This window comes from Charadrius vociferus, unplaced genomic scaffold, assembly GCF_000708025.1.
Source record: "Charadrius vociferus isolate BGI_N301 unplaced genomic scaffold, ASM70802v2 scaffold478, whole genome shotgun sequence".
In the NCBI taxonomy this organism is placed as follows: Eukaryota; Metazoa; Chordata; class Aves; order Charadriiformes; family Charadriidae; genus Charadrius; species Charadrius vociferus.
The window spans coordinates 112,691-140,665 of NW_009650063.1; the positions used below are offsets into that span (position 1 = coordinate 112,691).

General features: G+C 39.1%; 1 protein-coding gene across 5 annotated transcripts in view; it reads left to right on the forward strand.

The window, feature by feature from the left end:
* Window positions 1-27,975, forward strand: part of SORBS2 (sorbin and SH3 domain containing 2) — an 85,653-nt gene that overhangs the window by 13,081 nt on the left and 44,597 nt on the right. For 2 of the 5 annotated variants that reach the window (XM_009891756.1, XM_009891758.1), the window contains 6 exons: window positions 11,603-11,747; window positions 14,184-14,359; window positions 19,534-19,600; window positions 20,704-20,748; window positions 21,932-22,118; window positions 25,913-26,027. In XM_009891756.1, coding sequence (XP_009890058.1) covers window positions 11,603-11,747; window positions 14,184-14,359; window positions 19,534-19,600; window positions 20,704-20,748; window positions 21,932-22,118; window positions 25,913-26,027 — 735 coding nt within the window. Of the gene's footprint in view, window positions 1-11,602; window positions 11,748-14,183; window positions 14,360-15,164; window positions 15,189-19,533; window positions 19,601-20,703; window positions 20,749-21,931; window positions 22,119-25,912; window positions 26,028-27,975 lie in introns of those variants that run through there. The other 3 variants (XM_009891759.1, XM_009891760.1, XM_009891757.1) reach the window with 3 other exon arrangements.

Sequence of the window (27,975 nt, forward strand, 5' to 3'; positions counted from 1 at the left end):
TCTGCCTCAAAGCTTTGTCTGAGCGAGGATCCCATCGAGGCGTATTTGTGTTCATCTGCTGCAATCGGTGGGGCTACTCTGAAGTAAATATGGCACAACCTTGCAAACTTGAAGTCCATTGACAGCCCTATTGCCAATAGTAGTAACACATCTGCCCGCTCAGACTGTGGTTCTTTCAGAGCATCACGTTCAACCAGGTCTTTACTCTGGAAGCAACAAGTATCTGCATCAGCTGCAGGATAGTTTTACAAGTTGTAATGTGTCAGTTCTCCCCTTCAACTCCCAAGTAAAAATTTGGATCAGAACAAAGCTTTGTGAAATTATATGGCAAAAATTTGCAGTGCTCCTTGTGAATGCAGTCCATCAAGAAATGGGAGCACAGAAGAATTAATTGCATTTGTCGTTCTCAAGATTAGAAACTAAGCTATCATCTTAAACCCTTCTATTAGGCTACAAAAAAATTAGAATTTTTTTAGTAAAACAAGTTACCTTTAGGAAGAACCAGTATCAAGGGATATGGTCAGACAGTAGAACCAGGTGTAGGTGTGGCCAACGCAACCTATGCATCTATGTTTTCACTTAAAAATAGTTGTTCAACCTGTTAGCAGTATGATGCATTATATATGCTCAGAAAAATCAAAGTGTCTGTCAAACAGAAAGCAGTTTTATGATGGCTAACAAGAATTAGGTGAAAAAACTTTTTTTATGATCCAAAATATTAACTCTAATAAGAATGACTAAAAATAATTTCTCTTCTAGCTACCTTTTTTTTTTAGAATTTTAAAAGTCAAAACACACTTTGCAATTTCTTTTTATTTTAGAATCTGTTTTATCTTCACTATAGTGAAGCTTATAGTTTCACTATAAGCTGGCAAAAGTCAGAAAAGTAGCTGTGATTTGTTTGGCAATTCTACACTTATTTTTCTGCCTTCTCCTTGGTTTCAGTGTGTGGGAAGAATGATCAGGAATTTGGCAACTGGGTTTCTTTGAATAAAATGATAAAAATTTCAGTTGATCGTGGGGATCATTAAGGAATGTAGCCAACTTTTCAAACTGCATCCATTTATTGATCTCTCGCCTGCAAAATTCAGCTGACATCCTCCCTGGTGTTCAACTTTGAAATAAATTCTGAGCATTAGTATGAAGAGGTGTATCTGGCATCACAGCCGAGTTGTGGAGCTGGTGGGTTTTGCTAGCTCTGGGTTAAAATACGTACCTAAAAACAGAGTACAAAGCAGCATGTGAGGTGGTGTAAAATTCTTCATCAGGTGAGGTCCCAAAGCCAAGATGCCATAGGCTACAGTTAAAAATAAACGCTACAGCTGTATGTCTTTAAAAAGATTTCTTTCCTGACTCAGATCTCTGGTTGATATCTCGGAACTGTTTCAACTAATGATAAAAATTATGATCCCCTTTAGCACACTATCTCATGGTATTTGCAAAGTTTACAATTTCTCTCACATAGACAAAGTAACTTTCACTACACTAGGCATGACAGTACTGTCATTTTGAAAATTGTTTTAGATTCGCAAGCTCTACAGGGCTTTGTACACCAGTTAAAATACTTTTGTTTATGCAGATTGTAGGTGGTTATGTTAAGCTATATCCTCTAGGGATGGTCTCAGGGTATAGGTTAGGCCCACCAGCAACGTTCAAAGCTGCCACAGAAACTCTCAAAAACCAATACATTTAGAAACAACTCTCCCTCTGCATCTGGGCTTCTGTATGTGGAGGAGAATGAGGTAAGATTGGCTAATCATTGCTTCTTAAGACATGATGGATGAGAAATACTGTGTATGGGTGGGTATCTATGTGTATAGGGAACATGTACAACTCTATTATGTCACAAAGTATAGAAAAATACAGCCAAGAGAGAGCTTGTGTGGTCCAAGTTCATGCACAACAGTTTCACAGTATTTTTTAATGTATGTTGTTATGTTTGGGCTCCTATTTGCGCTTCATTTCAGAGCTTATCTGCTGAAACTTGAGGCGCAAGCAGAAGTGTGGTATGACTCACCAAGTGACATTTTGTAAACACTCCTACTCAGAGAAAGGTTAAACCCCTTAAAAGTATATATGACAAGAGAAGCATTCAAGTTGCTCAATATTAGGTTTTTTACATTATTACAGTGTGGAGGGATGCTGCTGCTCTACCATCCCGCATATACAGGAGAAATAACCTGAACTATTTCAGCAGAGAAATTAGCATTTTTTTATATGAGACTGATGGAGGTAAATTCTGTCATCCAAATTTCATATAAGAAAAAGTTCTAAACTAATGAAGAATTCTGAGCTGCATCTTCTGAAATAAACACCTGGTATTTTGATGTTCATTTTGTTCCTGGGTTGGTAAGTGTCCTCTTGTTCTAGGTACAGCTCACTAAAACTGAGGACACAAAACATTTGTCCTGTTTGTTTGAATTACGTGATGAGTGAACACTTGGTGTGGTCCTGGAGGAATAAAAACTACTATGCCAGATGTTCATGAAACTGTTTCTTTTGCCATCCTTATAGCTGTAGACAAGTGAATCAAGGAAAATAAGCCTGGAATTCAAAAAATTGTTTCTGAATCAGTTTATCTAATACTTTACTGTTAGGTATCGACAATACGTTGAGTGATTTGGGGGTTGATGAGAAGACAGGTTTCAATGTGCCGGGGACAGACGGCAAGCAAAGAAAATAAGCGCATAATTTCCATTTTAAGTTCTGTATCACTAGTGTGGTTTTGCACAAGGGCTGAGTTCCACCTCCTTATAGCGAGTTTAGAATAAGAGAGGTATGTAGTAAAAATGGGCATAGGAATATCACTTGCAGCATCAGTTTGGAGATTTTGGCATTATCTTTGAACAATGAAAAATAGAGGTATTTTTACCCATTTGTGCAAGCGTATGGGTGCAATTTGATTGTTGACTACTAAACTTTGCTATGTATTAACAAAATGAGTTGATTTACTTATCTCTGAGTCTCCTTATCTGTGTCTTGACTGTTGAAGCAAGGCCAGCACTTTGGTGTCATTAGCAATCTCACACCACTGCCCACAGATCTTGCGTTAAAATGATAGATGACGGGGTTTGAAACCCATACTAGGGTCGCATGTCTACTTCATGTGAATTGGGTAGCAACTGTATTCTTCAGGCCTCACTTTTTACTATTTCATGGAAGGTGAACATTTCTAAGGACCAGCAGAGAGCTGCGCTTGAGACCTTCAGTTCACTTCAAGCCTGTGATGACATTTATCTCTCTCTCTCAAGCGTTGCTCCACAACCCAAGATAGTTATGTAGTCTAACTAGTTTTTCATCATTCTAATCGATTAATTACTTGTTTGGCATTTAATCCACCTGACTTCTGCTAGCGTTTGTTGCGCTATAACCATAACAAACCTAATCTGAAGCACAAATGCATTCAGCCTTGTCCTTCTTACATTCTTCATAGTGATGAAAAATATGGATTGGTAGTAGCCAAACAATTCTATTTAGAGTTTACCCGCACTCCGTGTTTTTTAAATTATGTAATCAGTTTTCAAAAATAATGCTATTTTAAATCACTATTTCAGCCACTCTTTCTCAGAGTGATGGTTGTACCTGTGACAGAATTCTAGAACCAGGCAGAATATTCAAGTTTTACTCTACAAAGCTGAGAAACTTCATGTTGGGAATCAGTACCTAGAATTGCTGCATTCCTTCTACCCATGTTGTAAGAATTATAACTTGATATCCTTTTTAAGAATTTGGCTTGGTGAAATCAGCTATTATTTGCCAAACACAAAGAATTTAATTCTTTAAGGACTCAATTAAAGCTCTCTGGATGCACCCTGAATATCTGTTCTTGTGTTGTCCATCCCTTCTTTTCTTAAGCATGCAGGCAATCTTCTCAGTTCAAAGCCAGAAGTCTTACTAAGTTTCTCAAGTCTTCAACTTGAGTAACGTTTCCTGTTATTTTAACAATTTAGAGATCAATTTGCATATTTTGGCTCAGTCGCGTGTAACTTTTCTTCTGGGGATGCTCAGAGGTTATCTGGTCTCAAGAACTTCAGAACTTCGTTATTAACTCTGCCTCAAAATTGCATTATGATCTCCTGCTTTGTGTCTTTTGCTGGAGATCTTGAATTATGACAAGAATGGTGAAATTCATCATGAATTTATGTATCTGTGAGGTGAAATTACTGTTTCTTATATGTGTATGTAAATCCACATATCTTAAGCCCCTGATATACTATGCTGTATAACCGGCTGTTTCACATCTGCATATGATTGCTTTTCGTGAAGTTATTTTAATAGTATTCCATTGCTCTTTTGAAGTTTTCATTGGCAATTTATTTAGCTCTAAAAATCATATCTCCTTTTACAGTCATACACTCAATTATTGATTTTCTGATTACGAAGTAATCCGTTCAGATTTACTCTATGGAAAGGTTTGTTTTTCTCCAATTGTAGATTTGAAACATCGCTGTGAATAAGATTTGGATTTTAAGGTGTTTGATTAAGTTTCTTCACTGTCTTAACTGCAGATTTTAACAGCATCTTCTGACTTTTTATGTACCCCAGAGGTCCAGTAATGCCAAAGAGTTCTTTGTAATCATTTGGACCAAGTGGTGGATATCTGTTCACGTGCTTAAGATTCTTTTCTGAAATGCTTATTCATAGGGATAGTCCCATTGACCTCAGTAAGGTTATTTGTGTAAATTCTAGTTGATCTCAGCAAGAATTATGGAACTGGACCCCCAGTGACCTCTCATAAGTACCACAATCTGGGTTGTGTTCCAAGTCTTCCATAAGGGCTTTAGAAGATATTTTCAGATTTTGGATTAAAATGCCAAAATGGCATTTTAATCTGATGGCTTGAAACATTTTTTTAATGATTACAGTTAAAGACATGTTATTTCCGAGCATAGGAAATAACCATAATATTATTGGTAACTATGTGATATCTATGAGCAAATGTTGCTTTTTTAAGTAGTAATTACTGCATATGGTATCTTACTGTCCTCTATTTACGTATCTCTTCCCCTGCAGCTATTCCAGAGTTCCTCAGGCCTATCAAAAGTGAAACCATTAGTGCTGAAGTAGGCAGTATTTTGTCGTACTTCAGGAATTGATTGAAAGCTTGTGGCTAATAGGCAGTATGGGAGGATTTGTGCAGCTGTTTAACAAAGATTGGATGCCAACATGGTTTTCATATATCTTTAATTCAAAAGGAAGCTGCAGATGCAAAAAGCCAGTTTCAGGACTAATTTAAACCCGGTGTCCTGTGTCTGACTTGAAATAACAGAACATAAAGCTCATACGTTGTGTGGCAGTTTTCAGCAGCACTCTCATGAGGACGTTCCTTTATACTTTTAAGGAATTATGCTGAAGCCAAACAACGAGCGTGTTTTGTTTCAGTACAAGTCATCCCTGTCCTGTTCTTGTGCTCCCAATTGTTGTTGTTCCTCCGATTTACACCAGTTACCCTAACAATCCTTGTGTCCTCTAATGTTGAAAAGGCTCCTATGCGTACACCTTACCCAGTAGGCTGGCAGGGTGCTTCCAGGGTGCTTGAAAATTCTAAGATCATCCATTTTTATCAGAGAGGCAGTGGAGAAGATGTATTTCCTCACAAGAGGCAAAAATGTCCACAACCCGTTGCTTGCAGATTGCATGAACATTCAATATTAGTGTTTCCGTTGAGCTTGCAGTCCTGCCCATCTGGCAGGATATACATTATTTGTTACAGTTGATTTCAAAATATGCAATATACATTACAGTTAAGTTCAAAATGATACCTGTCCTTTGACAAAAAGAGAGAGCAACCTTTACAGAGATCAGACTTGCAGATCCTTTTTTCCTTTTACAAACACAACGAACATGACGTTCTCTGGCCTCGTATTTACAGAAAGTATCGAATAGTGTGAACCTTCTTGATGCACAACTGAGATCATTAATATATGCAGTACATTATGAATATTCATCCCCAGCACACTATGGTTCCTGGCATTGCTTCCACTGGTATTTGATGCATTCATTTCTTTCATGTTTTCCTACTTTAATATAGTGCGTGGTTGATTTATTTCCTAATCCATGTGAATGTGAACTTCCTTGGGCTGCTGAAAAACTTACGCTTTTCTAATTCTCCTACACACAGCAAGAGGCAAAGGGAAAAGTTTTTTATTCATTTGATAATCTGTTTCTTTTCTTATTTTTTTTTTTTCCTCAAATCTCAGCTTGGAAACCAGAAAGTAACTGCCCCTGTGATGGAGGTAAATGCTTCACAGACACACAGACAAACAGCAACAGAAGCTTCTCCACTGCCTCTTCCTCCTCCTGTGGTACCAGTTAACAGAACCTCTTTCTCACCAGACAGTGCCACCCATCTAGTACCATATTCTTTGCCAACGCTTGATGATTTTTTGCCTTCACGCTTTTATAAAACCCCAGCCCTTTCACAATTTTCTTACCAATGCCCATACCTAGCTTCTGAAAGCATTATCCACAGGAACGAAACGGCCTCTGTAAGCACAGATTCTGCCATGAGCGAGTGCTCTTCCCGCACAGTGAGTGAGTCCTCCACGGCCATTCTAGATGAGCTGCAGACTTGTAGCTATGATACCACTGACTGCTCTGAAACACCTTCCCCAACCTTGAGCCAGATGTCTGCTGTGTCAGATGGCACCACCTTAACCAACACTGCTGCCACTTCTCATGTAATTATGCTTATTTTTTTCCTCCTCCGTTTTGTTCAAACAGGTTGTCAAAGGGGAAGAGAATTCAGACTTGTCTGTTACCCCCTTGCACAGACAAGTATTCCGTTAGTAGTGTTCTGTGTTCGCAGTCTGAGAGTATGTTTTGCAACAGATGTTTAAAAAAAACCACTGGTGTAGCAGATTTGGTAATAGGGAAATGTTTCGAAGTTGTTGCACAGTCGTATGGTCAGCTAAGGTCTATCAAAAACTTTGCTTAAAATAAATGAAAATAAATTCAATGTATATCTGTTCCAAATGCATTAAAAAGCGGTCTGCAGTGTTTGAAGAGATTTGTTTAAAATATTGTTAGCAACGTACAGGTTTTTAGAGTTTGCAGCCTCTGGGCTATCATTTTTGGTTTATACCGAGGTACAGATTTCAGTAATGTAACTTGAAAATTCATAGTAAATGTTGGCGATATTTAACGCAGTTTTTTCCCCAGCTGTGACCACTGACTGCACGAAACTGTTTTTTTCTCCTCTAACTAACCTTTTCCTCTCCTAAGCACAATTTCTTACAGGAGTAAACTTCTCAAATAATCTCATAGTACCCAAGTGTCCTGTTACTTTTCTCTTGGTTAAGTCAAGGAAAAAACCAGCATGCTATCACATATTTTATACATACGTTCACTTTTCTGTACCTTAGTACCCTCATATATGGGTAGAAAGAAGGTACGGAATTTGGGTCAAATCCCGATCACTTCTGGTTTCTTTTGAGATTATCTGCATGATTAAAATGAGTCAGAACAAAGCCTTCATTTAAATTGAGCAACTCATTGCTGAATTACAAAGCAGAGAGATGTTCTGAGACTGAAGTTTTACTGGGTCACAACAGTGTTCAAACTGTGTACAAATACTTCAGCATGCTATAGTTTTCAAGCCTGGGAAGAACAAACAGTGCATATATTTTTAAAGTTTTATGTATATTTTCTAAAAAGTATTTTGAGCTCAAACTTGCACGTAGTCACCTGGAAAGTCAATGATCTGTTGTCAGTGCTCTGGATGCTGTTAAGGCAAATAATATTAATAACAGGCATGTAAAAGCTGTCATTCCTAACTCTTGTAACACACCTCTGAAACCTGTTGTCTTTTTTTTTCAAGAGTCAGTACTGTGAATCTGCATACAGCCCAGTAGTTGTGGCCAAATATACCATAATCAATGTAGGCTGGTACGTGTAAATAAGGCACAATCACTACATGACCTTTTACTAGCTATGGGAAGCATGGAACATTTATATTTTCTTCTAACCTACTTCTAAAATAATCAGCTAACTGTATTTCTTTTAGAGCACCATTTTTGTAAGCTAAAGTGAACAGTCCTTCCTTCTTTCCTTTTTTGGGTGGTCTCCCTGCGGAGGGACGTGTTATGGTCAGGTCTGACCACCGCTCTCTCTCTTAGACATGGAAGGGGTGAGCATAACAGTTGTTCACCGCTGATGGACAAAGAGAAAGGATGAGTCCCCCACCAAAGGACAAAAATCCCCAAACAGTCCTGAGAGCCCCACAGAAATTAAACCGCTGGCAAGACCCATCTCTGCAGTGTAGAAAATTCTTCGTCTCCCATCTTCTGTAGAGGAGGGCCAGATGACTACAAATGTGTCCCTGACATGAGAAAGTGATGGGGAAACTGGTGGCACACACACGTGGGCTGCTGGTGGCTCTGCTCCTGTAACCATCATTCTCGAAGGAGACTCATCTTGGTTTTGTAGATGAAAACTGCTGAGAGAACAACAAAAGTAATGTAGATGAAAACTGCTGAGAGAACAACAAAAGTAATACAGGATTGTGCCATGCAGCACTGTGCCCGCATAAGACTTCCCCCATGCTTCCAAAGACAGTATGTGCACGTTGGGGATGTTTGTTTATTCTTGAGGTCCTTAATGAGAGCTTAGGCAAAAAAGTTTTACAGCAGATCTCCTGAGAAGAAGAAACAGCATCAGGAAGAGCTGAATCAACAACATTAAAATGTTCTAGGCAAAAAGCAGAGCTAAACATAAAACTGTGGTTAATCGGCCATACTTTTAGTCCCAGATTACAGCTTCTTTGAAAACCTGAAGTATGAGAATTGTAATTCTTATTTGGGCTTATGCTTAGAATTGGAGTCAAAATCAGAGAACAGCTGGTTTTGGAAGCTATTTTTTCTGATTCTATTCCAATTATGAACATTTGCCTTATAAAGTAATTTTCATGGGTTCTTTTTGTTTATGTAGTTTAAAATTGTGGAATCTAGTGGAAACTTGGAAATGGAAGTACACATTAGATTTTTGCTTTTTCCCAAGTTTTGCTTCAAGAGCTTCAAGATTTGATCCTGAGTATTTCAGCCTAATCCAATGTCTTGAGGCCAGGGGTGTGCTGGGCAGCCTTGTTGCACAAAACTGCTCAGACCTCCGTGATGGGACCTCTTTCCCCTTGCTGCCTGCCTAGCAAGTTAGAAAGCAGCTCCAGTCCCAAGTAGGTGCTCTGCTCTGATTCAGAAGTCCAAAGAGCTGTTCTTTCTGATGCTCAGGCGAATTAAAGGAAGTTTAAACTTGGTAGCTAGGAGGAATCCTTACAAGAGTTTGACTATTTAGCAGCAGGAGTAGGTGGCCGTGCTAGCCGTGGAGCACAGGTAAAGTATATTGGAGAAAAAAAATAAATGGAGGGGCCTAGGGAAATGAACAGCGTGAAAGAGATGAGAATTCTCTTCCCAGTTACCTGCGAAATAGGTGCATTTGGTGAAATATTTTTTTTTTGTATCATCTTATTTTCCCCCAAAGGAGATTACCTGGGAAAGTGAAAGGTCTAATTCATGAATAGGCATCTTAAAGATTTTACTTCCTTGTAAAATCTGGGAACAAACTCCGTCACCTGCAACCAGAGCATCACATTGTCAGATTGAAATGTCAATGGCTCCCGAATGATTCCAAGGGCAGGACAGGCCCTTGGAACTTGAAACTTTGCAAAACTATTTCTTATAGCTAACCCTCTCACCAGTGCAAGATGCGTCAGATAAATGAATGCAATAGCCACCTTCACGGAAACTTTCCACAAAGAGAAAGCCATTAGGAACTAAGACATTATAGCAGAGCTGATATCCCCTCTAAAACCTTTAGAAGCAAAGCCAAAAATATCATACGTGGACATGCCACATATACGTTTATGACTGATGTCCATCACCTACTTGCATGGATCCCGTTTTCATAATCTTGTGTACCTACTCGGTGTAAGAGCCTTACTGTCTAAACCAGCTCTTTGGTAAAGCCCATCACAGCAATATCTTGATTTTTTATTACAGAAATTCATAGGAGTAGATTTTCAGTCTACAAAGAACTCACGCTAGTTCTGCTCCTCTCTTCAGAGAAACAAAAGCCATAGTAAATGAGTGAGAAGATGTAAGGTTCTGAACGTAGTTGCAGCCTGCCGTCCCTAGAAACAAGCTTTCCCCAAAAGACAATATGCCGGAAAAGAGAATGGATGAACTCCTGAAGCAGGGTAGAGCTGGCTGGCCTCATCGAGGAACCTCGTCTGAAAACATGGCTTCATACCTCTCGAAATGCTGTCTTAGAGCTCATATAGCTTTTGTATCCTTACAGCTCCAGGTTCTTCAGGAGGGGAGGATGGTGTGAGAACTGCCAACTTAGTTTATATTTTGGTTCTTTATTAAGAGAGGAAACATTTAAACACAAACATTTTAATGGAGGCATCACCACAACAAAAGCTTTTCAGCTCTGTTCTGAAAACAGACATCCTTAAAATGAGAATGCCCTGAATGCACGTAGGAGTTCACGTGATGTCTGCACAGGAGCCAGGATTTGTTTTGCTCTCTTAGCTATTGGAGGGCGAGACATTAAAAATTTCAAATCAAATCAGTATTCTCCACAATACAAATGTATACAAGAGGTCATGAACCATTTCATTTTTAAATGTAAAAAACATATGCCTTTTAATACATTTATTACTTTTGCTTTGTTGCTTCAGATAGTCTCGTTTAACATTTACAGCATGCTTTAGTTCTGCGTTTGTAGCACTTCTGATTTTGTTCAGATCTGAAGCAGAGTTCTGCATTAAAAGAGATGTTATGGAGAGCTTCCCTCCCTTTTCTGCTGAAATATTCGCTATGCTCTCATTTCATTCAATGCTTTCTCAATAGCTCTGTTTTGATCCTTGCAACGCTCCCCGTAAAAGTGCTACAGCCCAGATTCTAAACCTGAGGGCAGGAAAGCAGATTGGTTCACAAGTACCTCTTGTGACTAAAGCCTAAATGGCTTGCGATGCTGCGATACTGCCTGTTTACTCAGCTTTCCCGTTTTATTTATTGGATTTTGTGTTGTGGGGTTTTTTTTATCGGTGCTATTTATTTTTATTGTGATAGATTACATATCAGCATCCCATAGGCACTCCAGATGGCTTCCATTTTTTAAAGCAGCTTTGGCTCACTCTCTTTAGCTATTCTTAACGCCACTTTTCCCTTCGGTCTGCACAGAAGTTCCCTTAAACATCAATAGGGCTTGAGCACGTGCATTACGGGAATATGTCTCTTAGAGTGAGCCATCTGTGGCAGGCAGCCTTTTTCACACAAGAGGAACTTTTACTGCCATCTTCATTTTATATTGCTGCCAGACCTCGTTTGTGCCATCTTCGTTGCCTTGACCGTGGTCTTTCTGTCACCTTCCCATGACTTCAGCACACAGAAGGAGAGAAGGGGGGAGGTATAAGGTCTATGCGGAACGCATTCTGCTCCCCTTGTGATCAGTTTTGTATTTCAGTGAACGCAGATGCCATTATGGCCGGGTACCTGACAACTGGTAATTGTTGTGTGGATGACAGTCTTGCATCACTCTGTTTGGGATGGCGGTCGGAGGGCTTTGTCTGTAGTTTAATGGGATATTGTTTTGTTTCTCTCAGGCTCAGATCACAGTGAATGGGAACTCTGGCACTGCTGCCAGCCCAGTGAGTCACTTCCAAAGGCCTTTTTCCCCTTCTTCAGCTTACCCTCCACCAGCTTCGCTCAATTCCAACATTGTTATCATGCAGCATGGCAGGATGATGGGTAAGCCTCACACAGAATGTTTGCTTTATACATTACGCAACGTATTCCAATTCATGTGGCAAAGACTGCAAACAATTGCAGAGTGCTTCACGCCCATAATGAAGGTATTGTCTATTCATCTACCTTGGGAAGTAAATGCAAAAAAAAAAATAATGGCATTTATTGTTAGATACAGTAGTGACCCTGAACTGGAGTTAACATTGAGTTTTATTACTTATGTGTGTGAGGGTGAGCTCTCGCCACCTTTCTATTAGCTTTACTGAGGAAAGAGCATATATCAAAATAGCTCGACCTGCGCAGCTCCTTCAGATATTGCCTTCTTTAAGAGACCAAGGGCCAACGTTGTACATTGGTTGTCACCACAACTGCCATAATCTTCAGTAGAAATACTGCCAACAAAGGGAGGAGCTCTGGGCTTTTAAACACTTGAAGCCGTGTCAATCTATAATTTGTTTATGTATTTTTTGTTGGGCGTAGTTAATATTTTTTAAAAAATCCACGCTCAGCCTTAGAAAGGTGCTTTGCTAGTATAATCCAGTTTTGCCAGAACAGTCATTTGCTTGCTGCTTTTTGTACTGGTGTTTTGCATATTCAGATAAGATTATGCGTAATAATAATTTGAATGGGATCCTGGAGTTTACTTTTTTGTTGTGCATGCAGGGAAATTAGGTGACACTTCTCGCTCTGAGACTTACGGCTCAGACAAATGCTGCTATCCCTATCATAGCGATAAGTACATACACTGTATAGATGGGTTTCTCCACATCCCAGAATTGTAGATTCTTTGATTGCTTCCAGTTGGCTGATCAAAATTCTGGTTTGGATATACCTGAAGTAAGTGAAGTGCTTTCCCATGACTTTTGCTCTTGTACGATGCTGAAGCTCTGTGTTCCACAATAACAGCCTGATTTAATTCTCCTTGCTCATGTAAAAATCCCACTGATGGCCTCAGTTTGAAGAATGAAGGATAAAATCCAAAGTGTTTTCTAAATTTATCATGCATTTTGGGAAGAAGGCCCAAATATTCAGACATTTGCCACGCAGAGTTGCCCCTCACCATATATGTGTAGCGCTGGATTATTTACAGGATTTCAAACTTGAGTAAACAGCTGAAACAGCCACACCAAATCCAGCTCTCTGCAGTAGGAGTGAGCAGAAGTATTCCAATTAAAATTGGAGCTGTCAGTCGCCAGAGCTCCTTTTGTTGATTTATATTACAATTCAAATATTTTTCTTCAGAAGAATCAACGGATGTTAACGTCACACCAAAGGCAATTGTAATCTTCACCGGTAGTGTTAGAATATTTATTTTTGCTCCCTACATTCATTTATCCTGCGGTGGAAATCTCTCAACAGCGCTGTACCTGCTCTTGCAAAAAAAAGATGCTTTGTCATAGCAGCCCACTAATTCACCGAAACGTGCTGCCTGAAGGGGTAGGGCTCTTTTTCCTGCATAGAGGAGGGAAGTACATCATCTGCAGCATTACAAAGTTGCACATGACACATCTCAGCAGCGAGGTGTTTTTTGTTAAACTCTATAAATAAATAATAATAACTATATATTATATATTATATATATATTATATATAACATATATATTATATATTATATAAATATTATAATGACTCTATATTTTAGAGGGAAATGGTAATAGTGCCATTTTAATTTCATTAATTATAAAGGAAGAATTGGGGGAGAGGGGTAGAAGTACTGCAAGTCAGCACAAACCAGTAGCAGCCTGCACAGTTCACCTAAATATCTTAGGTGGATCATCAGATTGCTTTGCAGATGCCAAGTTAATGAGGTCCGTTTTTGTGGATTATATGTAGAGGCGCTTAAACATACCAACATACCTTTAAGGGACGAAACTTGTATGTCAGAATCTGTTTTTTAAAAATATTCATGCATCAAAACTTAATGTTTCCAAACACGTATCACCTAAGTCTTTATGGAGGGCTGTTGGGAATCTTGTTGCTGTGCTTACAGAACAGCAATTCTCTGTAGTTTGTTGGGAGGGAAGTTTTGAAATTGTATCGCTAGTTTCAAGGAATGGATAGGAAAGGTGCAAGAGTTTGATTTATAGGAAAAAGACCTCTGCCACTATTTCTCAATAGATTTTGTTGGGTTTGGGTTTTTGGGGTTTTTTTTCTGTTTTTTTTGTGAGCAAGATGCTGTGAAAAAAACCCACTCTAATCTAAGATGATCTGAGTTGAATCGCCTGTCTGGTCCTTAAATAAGTTTATAATTCTGTTAATTTAACATTAAGTAGGGCAAAGCCCCAGCTAAGATGATTATTTTTTTTTAAGTGCTGTATATGTATGTGGTTAAGATTGTTGTCAGTCTTTGTACAGCTTAGTGAAAACGGGGAAGCGTGTTATAACTGCCAAGGATGGTTATTGTATCGTTATACAATATTCTGTCATGTTATCTTTACAGAGTCCACAGAGACGTACTCCCAGCATGTTCAGAGTGTTGGCAGCAGCAGCACCGCCAGTACAATACCAATCTGTAGGTCCTCAGAAGAAGAAAAAAAAATTACAGTCATTAAAGCTCCACATTATGCAGGGATTGGCCCGGTAGATGAATCTGGAATCCCTACAGCAATTAGAACGGTAGGAAATTCTGGGGAATCTGTGTATGAACTCATACAATGAACTGATTGTTGGTAATGGGTTTTTCACATTCTTCTAGTCTTATATAATGTGGAATACAGTGTGCGTAATCAGCGAGCTCATGAATATAATATTGTGTGTTGACGGAAAGGGAGAATGCTGATGGGAGCATAATTGGGCAACCTCATGTTTCTAGTTTTAATTAGAAGTAGCCAAAACTTTGTGTCTCTTTCTTGCTTCTGTTGTAGCTCTTGCTATCTTTTGGAGATATACAGTAATTGCATTTCTTTTGTTATTTCTAAAATAAAGTTTATACATATTGTATATATGTGTGCATGCAAGTGTACGTATATACATATGTGTGTGCATATGTAAAAAAGGTCACGCTTCTGCATTTTGGGGGCAATGGTTCTCCTGTCATCAGGGTAGTGCAGAAATGAGCAGTTTTATTCTGATAATACTGGAGCCGACTAGCATTTTCGTGGAAGTGCAGTATATAATCATTGTGCCCTTGAGTGACGTGCAAACGAACAGCGTGGCAGCCCTTTCATTGTGGCTAGCCCCGGTTTTGATCGTCTGCCACTAGTCCCTGCTTGAGTGGTCCCAGGATGTCGAACTGAAGAGTTTTGTTTTCACTATGCTGAAGCATTCTTTCCACTCTGCTGTCAGGGCAGCCTCTTCTGGCTGCTCCGGAGAGCACAGTGGCAGCTGCACTGGGTCTGGAAAGGGATTTCTTACTGGCCTTCCCAGCCGGAGAAGAAGTGCTGTGCTAGACGGAGAAAGAGTAAGAAGAGTGGGAGCCAGGATGAAAGCGGCAGAGCCCTTGCAGGTGAAGTCTTTGTGAGGTGCAAGGTCGTAGCAGCTGTTGGATGTGTCCCCTCTGCCGCTGCTGACCTATGGGGCTGGGTTCTATTGCCAAGAACTGCTTCAATGGATTGAAAAAATTCGGGGGGAGGAAATTGGGAATTGATGGAGAAAAGCAGTAGGAAAAATTCAGAATAAGTGGTAAGACGGGGGGACAATTTTGATAAGAATGGGGGAAAACTCTGGCATTTCTTGCTGTATTTTTGGCATAGAAAGTAATACGATCGGAATCTTTTAAAAATGAAGAAATTTCTGTGCAACAATTCTCTAGCTTCCTACCCTCTTTTTAAGTAAATATATCCCTATGCTTTATATAGGATAAAGTAATTATTTTTGTTCTTTTTTTTTAATAGCAGATTGATCTAATAGGGTACGTATCAGTTATACAGGATTATAACAGAAATCCCCCTCAAGTGTGCTTAACAGAGTCGGCAGTCTGCCAACCTATATTTAACTTTTGGATTGTATGGTCTGAGCGTCTCAGATTTTCACCTAAAAACATCATGTAATTTGAATTAGGACATTTTTCAGCTGGATTTGCTCTGTTTTTTGTTATGTTTTAATATCAAAAATATAGCTTGTAAACTTAGTATTGTAGAAATGGTTCTCACAGAGAGATATGAGTTGAAAGATTATGCTAACATGTGTGTGTGAGTGTGTCTCGTGCCACTTTGTGTCCTTATTCTGCTTCCTTAGGATTTAGGAAGTGAGCTTGTTTTCAAGTTATTGATCTGAGATTACATCTTAAATGTACATGAGTGTATTTGAGCCCTGTGTACCCCAGTCGTGTAAGAACAAAGGTGATGTGGTTGTCAGCGAAAGACTCAGATGTGCTGCACCTTGGCACCTCTCAGAAGTGCAGTACTATGCAGAAACATGCAAAAGTGCTATAACTGCATTTCCCGTGAACAGTAGAAGGTAGGATATATCACTCGCTCTTTCTCCAAGGTCAGTGAGCCATCCAAATAGGCATCTTCTCCCAGAAAGTTCTCCCTCACTCCATCTGGAGAAAGAAAGAGGTTTTCAGATTAGTTGAGTTTACCGTTGCATGCAAAATTTAAAAGTTTTGTATTCTTCCATCTTTATGAAAATGGCAACAGTCTGTCAAAAAAGCAGTAAATGCAGATTCACGGGTGATAGGCAACATACACTCTGTTTTCTGAAACATTGTGCTACTCAAAGGTAAGCTAAATAAGAACTTAGGAGTATCTGTATTCCAGATTTGGACTGCTTTTAGGAGTAGAGAGATTTTTCAAGCTGTGATTATCTCCTCCAAGCCTTTCTTTACTCTCACAACATGCTTTGTGACAGCAGTTTAACCAGTGAAAGCAGAGCAATGTTTTCTTTCTATTCCTGCAAACTCTCTCTGTCCAAAGCTGCTGGGAGGGGAAGGACTCCTGTAAAGCTTTCCCATCTCTCAGAACCTCCATCCCATGTCAGCATGTTCCCTCCATACCACTTGAGCTCCTGCCAGCGCTGGGAAGTGCAAGTCCGAAGCCTGAAAATTTAGATCATTGTTAAGTTCTGCCACCATGCCAAGCCCTGCCCCAAAGATAGTGACATTCCAAGGCATTAAAAATGAAGTCTTTGGAAAAGAGAGAGTAAAATGCTGTTCACTCAGAGAAGCCTTCAGGCAAACGGCACCATCAGAGTTTGCCACCAACAGGATCCCAGGAAAGGAGAAAAGCAGATTCATGGAAAACAGTATGACTGCACTGTTTTAGACTATCCAAAATGATTGCTTCGTGTCTAACTAGCAAAATTAATCTGTAGACTGAGAAGGCCTCTATTTACTAAGAATGAAAAAAAATTAAAAAATCAAGTCCCAGCAGATTTCTTTTTCGTACTTAGTGATGTAATAGTTCAGCTAGAAAAAAAAAAACACAGAAGGTCCCCTGAAAGTCATAAATGCCTCCTTTTATTGCATACTTTGTGATGGATTATTAAAATACTGCAATGATGATGGACTTTTCTGAGTACAAACTGCAGGTGCTTTTTATGTCCTCTTCACACGATTTGGCTGATTGGTCATTCACGTATGATGATACCGTGTTCCAACATTTAACTGCAACAACTATAATGTATGCAAAGCAGGATGGCATCTGAATGGTTTGGTGCATTGTCAATACTGATAATTCCTCCAACAAATGTTGGTATGTGGGATTAGTGAATATAAATTGAGAAAATTTATTTTAAAAATAATTTATTCTACTCATTAACTAATCCTATGTGGCTTATAATGTAAAGCCAAATTATTGGCTGAGGCTTTAAAACCCAGGGTGGGGGTTGAGGGAGTGATGATGAGAGAAAAACATTCAGATGTCCAGAAAGATGTTGGGAGACCTTCTCTGGTCATGTGGGAGCTTCTCCACACCTGATCTCTATGTGGAAGCCTTCTCTTGATTTGTGGAGGACCTGACTGCTAAGGAGGATCCTGCAAAGAGATGTCTGTGCACCTTTGTCGCTTGACAAACATTAGGATCATGGCAGTAATATTTATGCACTGTTTGCAATCTATTCGCGTATGACTGATTTGAGCTCTATTGGAAGATTCTTCTTGGCTCAATACAACCAGAAAGGCAGTTGTGGTATCATGGGGCCATTGCAGGTTTGTAGTGCTGTGGGAAATAAGCAACCATGGAGGTTATGCCCATCGGCATGAGTCCCTTCAGACCTTCTGGACTTCCGTGTAAACTTTTGAACGTACATGATCTTGGAGCGCCAAACAGTATACTTGTTTCAAATCCAGCTAAATTATTCTTACCAGAGTTGCACTAGTATAGATATTTAATATCTTTAGGGAAACTGTTAAAATGGTCCAAATCTGCTTCTGAGTATCTTGTCTTTGGCAGAAGTCGGGAATGTTGGTAGGTGGGGGAAGGGACCTGATCTGATAGGAAACTGTATCTCCTTCATCTTTTGCAAGCAGGTCTGGGTAAAAAGCATAACCGACTGCTTGAATTTCTTTCTTACCCAGCAGATTCCTGCATTCTTCTGATGACTATCAGCTCTTCTTTTAAACAATTATTATTTTTTTTTAAATGTCATTTAATAGCAATTTTATGAGAACTCATACTGATTCCTCAAAATACAGGAGCATTTTCTGCTTAGTCCCATATAGTAAGAGTTCACCATCATTAACAAAACAGATTAATTAACAGATTATACGGTAACTGTAACAAATACTTAGGGCAAAAGTGATTTGCTCAAGATGGCATGGAGCCGGGTGAACACGCTTAGATCTGTGGGTTATTTTGGAGAGAAGAACTTGTGGATTTTCACTTTTCATGGTAAAGAGGAGAGGGCAGGGAGATGGCAGATTTGGTATTGCCTAATGCACGATAAGGCACATGAAGAGGGGTCTTTTGAATTATCCCTGTGCACCGTGAGGTTTGAAGATAATTTTGTACATCTGCATTGAAACTTTCGCTTTTCTGACTACTGTGGAACAAGTAAAATTTTAGGACCTAAGAAGAATAATACTGAAAACATGTTTGCATTTGTGCTATCTCCTTTTCTGCAATCTTATCATCATATCTCAAAGACAATTGCAGCAAAAGAGAAAAAGCAGAAGGGTAAGAGATAAAAATAATTAGAAGCACAAGCAAATGTTAATATGAGGAGAGGTTGGGAACTTTGGGATTGCTTAGTATACAAAAGTAAGGATAAATATAATTTAACAAGTGGTTATTGAAAGGTATATTGTATTCACTTTTCTTAAAATAGAAAAATAAGTTAAAATTCAGTTGCCTGGAAAGGGGATTTGAAATCGATAAAAGGATATATTGTTTGTTTTCAATCCAAACATTAACTCTTAAAGGTAGTGTTGTCTTAATTCTTTTCTCTTTTATTTCTCTTTTCCAAAGTTTTACTGCATTATTTAACAATTACATTTTGAAGATAATTTGAGTTTGAAATTGCCAGGAGTTCAAAAGAAGCTCTTCTTACATGCTTGTTATTGCAGAGGTGTTTGTATTTTCCTGTAAAATATCTAGTGTTCATCATTGTCAGATACAGAAGATAAACTCTTGATCTGGCACTAGTTCCTCCATTCCTAACCGTTCTACCCTCCGAGATCAGAGTCCAAAACTGACTCAGTCTTCAGTGTCTTCCAGAACTTGTTACAGGAATTCCTAGATGAAAAACATAAATACGCTATTTCAAATAGATGCTGTGAAAACTATTATATTAAATACGGGGCAAAACATGATAGTCTTCGTGTCCAGAATAACATTAAATGTCTGATCAGATCTGTACTCACAGGTATTTTTAATTTTTTTGTTAATTGTTAAAAACTGTATTTTGTTTAGACAGTCGACAGGCCGAAGGATTGGTACAAGACAATGTTCAAGCAAATCCATATGGTTCATAAGCCTGGTAAGTATGCTTTTGTTTTGGCTGGGTGGTTCTCAGTGGTATTAAAAAATGCGCTTTTCTGCATTTTGATCATCTACTATGTGAAAATGTAAGTGTTCACCAAGTGTCAGATAATGAATCAAATCAAATGGGTAAATTTGATGATGGATTTTACTGCAGAGAGAGCTATTTTCCTCTGCTAAAGGCTGAAAATTTCTACTGGGTTTATTTTATTACTAAAACTAAATAAAAATTGAAGTGATTAGAATAGGTGTGCAACCAGTATGATTCCGTGTCACTGGAGAGCTCAGTGAAGTGATCCTCATCTCCAGTTTTAAGGATGAGATATTGGCCACTGTAAATCTCCTACCGTACCAGCTTTCTTCTGGAGAGCTCATGTGTTAGAACAGCATGGGCTCATTAACAGGCTGTTTTGAGGATACGTTTTCCGTCTGAATTGCGTTTTTTTGGTAGAATGTCTTATTTGGTTTTGCTGAAATGGAGCTTTGGTGGCATCACTAGCGTTAGAGTTAACGTCCTTTATCACGATTGTCACCAAGGATGTCAAGAAACTGTCTAAACGGAAGTTATGTTCGTTACGCCCCCGGAAGGGAGGAGCCTTTATTTGCCTGAGCTAGAGCTTGCCTTCAGTGTGGTCATACAGAATTAGTGGGAGAATAAAAAATGTAAGCAGGAAAGTTTTGGCTTCCAAGATCTATTTTGAACACTAGTCACAGAGTAGATCTTTGAGGTTGCTTTTTGTGATAGGAACAACTTATTCATAGTCTCTAGGAGAGGAGAGCTGACAAAAGGAAGAAATTGAGCTTGGGCAAGGGAGAAGACCAGACAAAAAGCTGTAATTTGCAATTCGGTGCTAACCAGTATGTGCACAATATGGGTGACATGCCAAGAAGATACCATTTTACCAATGAGGTGGTAAAAATAGCCTATGGTAAGTATAATGGGAAAAGAGAGTCTTCAGAAAACACCTGTGAGATGAGGAAAAGAAATACAGCGCTTGATTGCCTGCCAGTCTTCTGCTTGTATTTGCAAAACCCAAGCTGCGTTGCTGTGATAAACTGGCACGAATTGCACTGCTGTAACATGTGTATTTCTTTTTGTAGATGACGACACAGACATGTATAATACTGCGTATGCATACGGTACTGGTAGGAATTATTCCCTCACTTCCAAATGAGTCTTTTGTTAATGTCAGCAAGTAACAGGGGTAGTTAACTATTCACGCTTGCTTTTATAATGCTTATATAAACACTTTTTATTGTCTTGCTTGATCTCAGTTGGTGTTTTTTCATGCCTTTTTTCCCAAATGAAACAAAGTTTAATTTTGGTTTCATTCTTACCACAGAAATGAATTGCAGCTGTGGGTCTCTTACTGCAGATGGGATATATTGTAGTACTGTAGTTTCTGATTACATTGCGTTTAGTTTCACTGGTGATTGTGAGAAGCGCAGCTTTTCCTTATCAAAATGAAAAGGGAGCTACAGGGTGACAGTACAAATGCTAATTACTGAAAACACCTTTTAAAAATACGCAGTAAGAGTGGCTAATAAAGATGACTGGTTTATGATCTTGTTCATTTTTGCAATAGGCACTGGTGGTGATGATATTTAGCTGCAAGAAAGACATATTCATCTAACAGATATGTAATTGCATCTTTCAGAAGATTATACCATGTGGTAAAATTATTTAAAAGAACAAAAGTGACAGTGTGAAAGAGTACATAGGCAAAAAAAAACAACCCATAGTGCCTTGTGCAAAAGTGCCATTCAAAATTCTTCCATTTCAGCATTTGGTGCATTTGACATGCTCTCATGCTGCCTTTTTGTGTCCTGTTGAGAGCATTTGTTGTGGGTCAGTTGTTCGAGACCTGTTTGGACTCTTGTGATCCTCTTCAAGAGATGCTATTGCCTAGTTGTCCTAGACTAACAGCAATTATTAAAACAATTAAAAATAAATATGCGTTTCCAACCACTTCTCTGCCTTCTGAACATAGAAGCAATGAGAGGCAGGACAAGCCTGGGGATTACTAACAGACTATCTTTAACAGCTCTGATGGATACATACAGCCATTAACTTCTCCCTCCCAGTCAAATTAATCGTTAATTGATTTTAACTAAATACACGTTATCTCTGTGTTTTTATTTTTATATAGAAATATATAAAAAATATTCCGATGAGCTACATAGTACACAGCATTTAAAAATGCATTTGCACATTTTTTGTAACCTTGCAGCTTTATTGGGTAACGGTGGGTTCTTGGAGCGTTCTGTGTTGTGTTTTATTAAAACTCATGCTGATGCTGTGACTATTTCTGCTTTTGTTTTATGTTAGGTAGCTACAGTCCATCCTTCTCTGCTCAGGCACACCCAGCTGCAAAGACGCAGACGTACAGACCATTGTCTAAAAGCGCTTCTGACAGTAGCTCCGATGCCTTTAAGGTCTCATCCCCTTTACCACCTCCACACGTGCCACCTCCGGTCCCACCACATCGTCTGAGGGAAAGGTCTACACCAGAAAAGTAAGTTGGCGTATTTTCGAAAAGTGTTCTTGGTATGTACAGTAGTCCAATTACAGGCTATCACAAAGGATAAAATAGCAGCTGTAGAATAATATGACTTTAAGGGCTTTGTTCAAGGGACAGTCAGGTGTTGAGGGGCGATCTTCATCAGCAGTGTGGGCATCATGCATGGTCCTGCCGTTTCTTCAATGTGCTAAAGAAGTGCTTGTTCTTAAAAAGTGATACCACCATAAGCATTTAAGAATTTCATTCTCATAAGCAGGATTGTGCTTCTCGTGTTTCCAAACAGTCCGTGCTCTCTTGAATAATCTCTGAGTAGGAAAGGCCATTTATGGCATCCAGTAGCAAAGAGAAAGAATCTAAATGATGTAAGTTGAAATTCAAGGAACAGCAAAACGTTAAGAGTGTAGCTGAGTCAACCCACATTTCCCCAGAGCTCAGAAGTGCTTTATATCCCTATTTTTTAAATCTCCCTCTCCATTTTGGTTGACCAAGGAGGTGTTTACAGATTAAAGGAGCCTTTTGGTTTTCTCGTGGTTTTCCAGTTTCAAACTTGCTCCACAAAATGAGATCCCAGTGTTTAGAGTCCAGTCTGGAAAATGTTAATACCTAATAACTCAGGAAAGACATGCTTATCGTTCTGATAAAAACATGCGAAGTGCAAAGACTCTTCAACCATATCTGTAGCTACTACCTCAGGCACAACCTTTTTCTTTTAGTGTTTACATTCGTGAATACTACATGTTAATATAATATTATGTTATTACACATTTTTCTGTGTATGTGTATCAATGTATATATTTTATACATGAAGAGGATTGTTTTTTGTTCCATTTGTGGCTACAATCCCACCTCTCTTGGTTATGCTCAAGTAGCAAAACAGAATTTGCCCATTTTGTCAGCTTGGACATTATAAACATTTTTATATGTAGAAATTGAATTGTATTAATCAGTTTCAAATAATTTGCAGTTTGCATAAAATATTATGAGAAAAGATTATACTGAGTATTTAAAATAAAGAGCATGACTATGACTTTTTGAAAAATTTGTAGGTAGTGGCAATCCAGAAGGTAATCCATCAGATACACTTATTACAAAGGAAAATGAGATTTCTCGATGGTTACTGATTTTGGCTGCTCCTGTTGCTGAGGGCAGGCTGTCAAGAGGAAATGCCAAGGGTTAGAGCTGGGCTACCTCCCAAAGATTTGAATTTTCTTAGCATGTCATACGGAAGCATAGATTTTGTTCGCAAAGGCACCAAAATGCGGATCCGCTTAGCTTTGATCTCTGAAGCTCTGTGAGTCATCATCCTGCGCGAGGCCAAAGGCCTCGGTCGCAGAAACTGAGGCCTGTTACAGTTCCTTTTGTCAAGCTTGGAAATAACTGCTTCAGCACTGAACTCGGTTGTTTAGCCTCTCCTTTTAATCTCCCACATGGTAAGACAGGCAGTGGAAATCTATGTTCTCCAGGCCAGGGGATGCCACGTTAGTTATGCTTTGCCTGCTGCCGACAGCTATAGCTTGTCAATCTTTTCCTGCCATTGGGAGATTCTTTTTTTTAATTGCCTATAAAGCCTGAGCGTTTAAAATCTCACATAAGAGGCTTAGGTCCACATGTATCACAGTTTTATAGCTGGGAGGCAAGATACAGTTTGCATTAACATAGTCCATTAGGGATTACGGGCTAAACGTTGTAAATTAAGTGAACTGAATCAGAATTTCAGCAGCATCTTTTTTCTTCAGCGACTTGCAGGATGATGCAACTTGATCAGAACGTTTCCATTTTCCTGTTCATTCTCAAAAAAACACAACCTTTTCTGCTCTGAAATTATTTTTTTTTTCCTCAGTGAAAATAAACAATGCAGCCACGTGGAACTACTTCCCTTGAACTGTAGGGCATTTTCTAAACAGAGGTGTCTGTGTGCCAGAAATTGCACTCACAAACGTACTGTAAACAAAAGCTACTCCACAGACTTTTCTTTTAAGGCACATGACATGTGCCTTATGGTGTCAGGTCACATCAAACCAAGTCACATCAGAAAGGCAAATAGAACTGATGGAGTTTAATCCGCGTATGCTCTTTCTCGTTGTAAACACAGGCAATAGCTGAATAGGGTTTCCCCTTTCCTTTCCCCCATTCTTTGAGTGCCTAGTGGGTCATTTTACACAGAGATAAATAAGAAGATGTGCGAGCTACAGTCTTCCGAATGCAGTGTGAGTAGTGACTACAAAAACTGCCATGAGGTTACTCTCACTGTGATGTACCTAGCTAACTATCCCCCAAAAATGCGTAGGGAGCTATTGATATAACATGGCAAATTACTGAAAAAATAGAGTAGTAGGGGTTACTTTTTATTCTTTGCATAGCACTGTTAAATTGACAGCAAATTTATAATTGGAGAGAAAATGGCTAAATTTCTGTCCCAACGTCAACTGCTGAATCCTTGTTCTTCTTTATCTATTCAAATTTACAAGGAAACAGGATACAGCTTACAAGGATATTCAGGAGCAGTTCTACTACAGATCAGGATAAGGAGCATCTATGAGATTTTCACAGTCTTTTAAAAAAATCCTTATTTTTTTTTCTCAGAAAATTCTGTAACTTTTTCAGTATGGACTTACTATCATATTGCGTGATGACAAAACTGTCTACCGCTTGCTTATGTTAGTGTAGTGCATAAAACAAGTATAGGAAATTTGCAATTTCAGAAGGCACGTCATGGTATTTTGACACAATATATCAGGGAAGTCTACCAGTTCACAAAAGAGTGAGCAATCACATAGGCTGGACGTCCCTAGTATTTTTCCTGCTGTACTGAACATACCTGCTGTGAACAGGTTAATCATAGAATAGTTTGGGTTGGAAGGAGACTTTAAAAGGCCATCTAGTCCAGGCCCCCTGCCATGAGCAGGGACATCTCCAACTAGATCAGGTTGCTCAGAACCCTGTCCAACCTGACCTGAAATGTTTCCAGGGATGGAAAATCTACAACCTCTCTGCACAACCTGGGTCAGGGTTTTACCACCCTCAGTGTAAAAAATTTCTTTCTGATATCTAGTCCGAGTCTTCCCTCTTTTAGTTTAAAGCCATTACGCCTTGTCCTATCACTGCAGACCCCGATAAAGAGTCCCTCCCCAGCTTTCTTATAAGCCCTCTTTAAGTACTGGAAGGCCACAATAAGGTCTCCCCTTTGGGGGCCCCCAAGCTGGAGGCAGCACTGCAGGTGGGGTCTCCCCAGAGCAGAGCAGAGGGGCAGAACCCCCTCCCTCGCCCTGCTGGCCACGCTGCTGGGGATGCAGCCCAGGATGCAGTTGGCTTTCTGGGCTGTGAGCGCACATTGCCGGCTCATGTCCAGCTTCTCATCCACCAATACCCCCGAGTCCTTCTCGGCAAGGCTGCTCTCAGTCCCTCCATCCCCCAGCCTGTATTGATACTGGGGGTTGCCCTGACCCAGGTGCAGGACCCTGCGCTTGGCCTTGTTGAACCTCGTGAAGTTCACACAGGCTCACTTCTTGAGCCTGACCAGGTCCCTCTGGATGACATCCCATCCATCAGGTATGTCAGCCTCACCACTCAGCTCGGTGTCATCTGCAAACTTGCTGAGGGTGCACTCGATGGCTAAGGTGACACAGTGGTTAAAAGATTGCTATGCAAGGCCAGACATTTCACAACTGAAATCTGGAAAGAGAAGCCATGCTGAAGTTCATTTGTATCTGTGTGTTTCTCTTGCACAGAGCTGTAAAGCAGATGGCAATGACAGTAAATTAACTCAATTGCTCATGTTTGTTCTTTAGAAATGACTGGGATCCCCCTGACAGAAAGGTAGATACCCGCAAGTTCCGTTCTGAACCAAGGAGTATTTTTGAATATGAGCCGGGAAAGTCATCAATCCTTGAACATGAAAGACCGGTAAGACACATAAGTGACATGGGTAATACAGTAAAGAGGTTTGGTGAGAGGTCATCGTTTTATTTACTACTGATTATAATACTTAGATGAATACTGAAGGACATTTTTCAAATATGATTTTGTGGCAAGTTGGTTTTGCTTTTTCCTGATGATTGTGTTGAAAATGTAAGTTTGGCTTATTTGCTAAACTTAGATCTTCTGGTATTTCCAAGAAATCAAACCACCGCTCTGCAAACCTAATGGATCATGAGCAGAACTGGGAATTGATGGCAACTGCTTTTCCTAATTGGCATGCATCTCCAGCACTCATTTTCAGTAGTATTAATAGCACATATAATAGCTGATTAATTAATGCATAAAAATAAACTTGCATTTTCAGGATGTGGCTAATTGTACCCTTAAGGAGGTTTTGGTCAAGTACTGGCCCAGGTTGCCCAGAGAGGCTGTGGAATCGCCATTTCTGGAGGTGTTCAAGACTCACCTGGACACAGTCCTGAGCAACCTGATCTGATTAGACCTGCTTTTAGCAGGAGGTTGGACTAGATGACCTCTGGAGGTCCTTTCCAGCCTCAATTACTCTGTGATTACTGAGTGTACATTAACATGTAATTAGAAGTCTGATTGCAATTGGGGTTTTTTTTCAAAAGCATATCTGATGAAGCTACGCTTAATGCATGCAAAATGACCATTAACAGAAATGTTCATTTGCTGAAAGACACATTCACCGAGCCTTTCTAATTTACCTTTGTGCTATCTCAGTACTTTCTTATTTCAGGAAAACTGTTGTGTATCAATGGCAGTATTTTCTTTTCTTGGGCTTTTACTTTGAGGTTGAAATGGTTGAGGGAGTCCGGTTTTAAAGAAGGGGTTTATGTAACGAATACTGGATTATTATTTACTTCTGTACTCTGTATTACATGCTTGTTCACATAATCTATTTTACTAATTTAAAATAAATTAAGCAAATAATTGAATTCCAGAATATGGAGTATGTCGGCAGTGTGAAACGCCTGTACTAAGCACCTTTCCCATGTGTTTTAATGGTCTTTGCAGGAATATCATTTTTGTTCGCTAGAAAATACTAAGCTGTGTTTCTGTGAAATTAAATTCTTGCAGAACTGATGCATTTTTCAAAGAGGAAATTGGCATTTCTAGATGACTTGCTAGTAAATCGATATAATTAAATGGGATTTAGTATTTATTGTGAAGCTGAACTTAGCAAATAATTTTATTTAAAAGGTGATGGCATTTGTTCTGAGCACTTTTTTGATTGCCATGGCTGCGTTATACGCGCTGAGGTCATTTAGCAGCCTTCCCAATGCCAAAGAATAACAGCAGATTCAAGTTAAAAATAATAAAATTACAGTAATGTTTCAAGAATGGACTCACGTTTCTAATAAATTACATTTTCTACTAATGTAATGCGAAAAAAAAATCATATAGGAATTGCAGTGCTGATGTATATGATCATAGATACGATTTTTCAATTTTAGCAAACTAATGAAATGACAAAAAAGTAAGCTTTGCTCACTGTTCCTGAACCTTTTTGTTTTAACTTGCTTATGCTTTTTTTTTTTTGTTGTTCTCAATCGAGAGGTTGGACTTGAGCTTTGCTTGGTCCTTAAAATATTTTCATGCAGAAAAGCCTTAGTCACATTGTACTTACTGAGCAGCATCTGTCAAGGGCAACGTCACATTTTTATCATCTAAAGTTTAGACTAGAAGTTTAGATTTAGCTGATGTAAATACAAGGAAACGTCCCTTTGTAGAATAAATTGAAAAAGCGGAGGAAATAATATTCATGGACAGAATGGAGAGATTTTTTGTTTATTTATAGTTCCGAGCTGTACAAGATTGGATAACAGGAATTAACATAGAATACAAGAGCTGAAACTTGTGCTGACACTAGTGCAACATTATTAACTGATACAAAAATAGTTGCAATAAG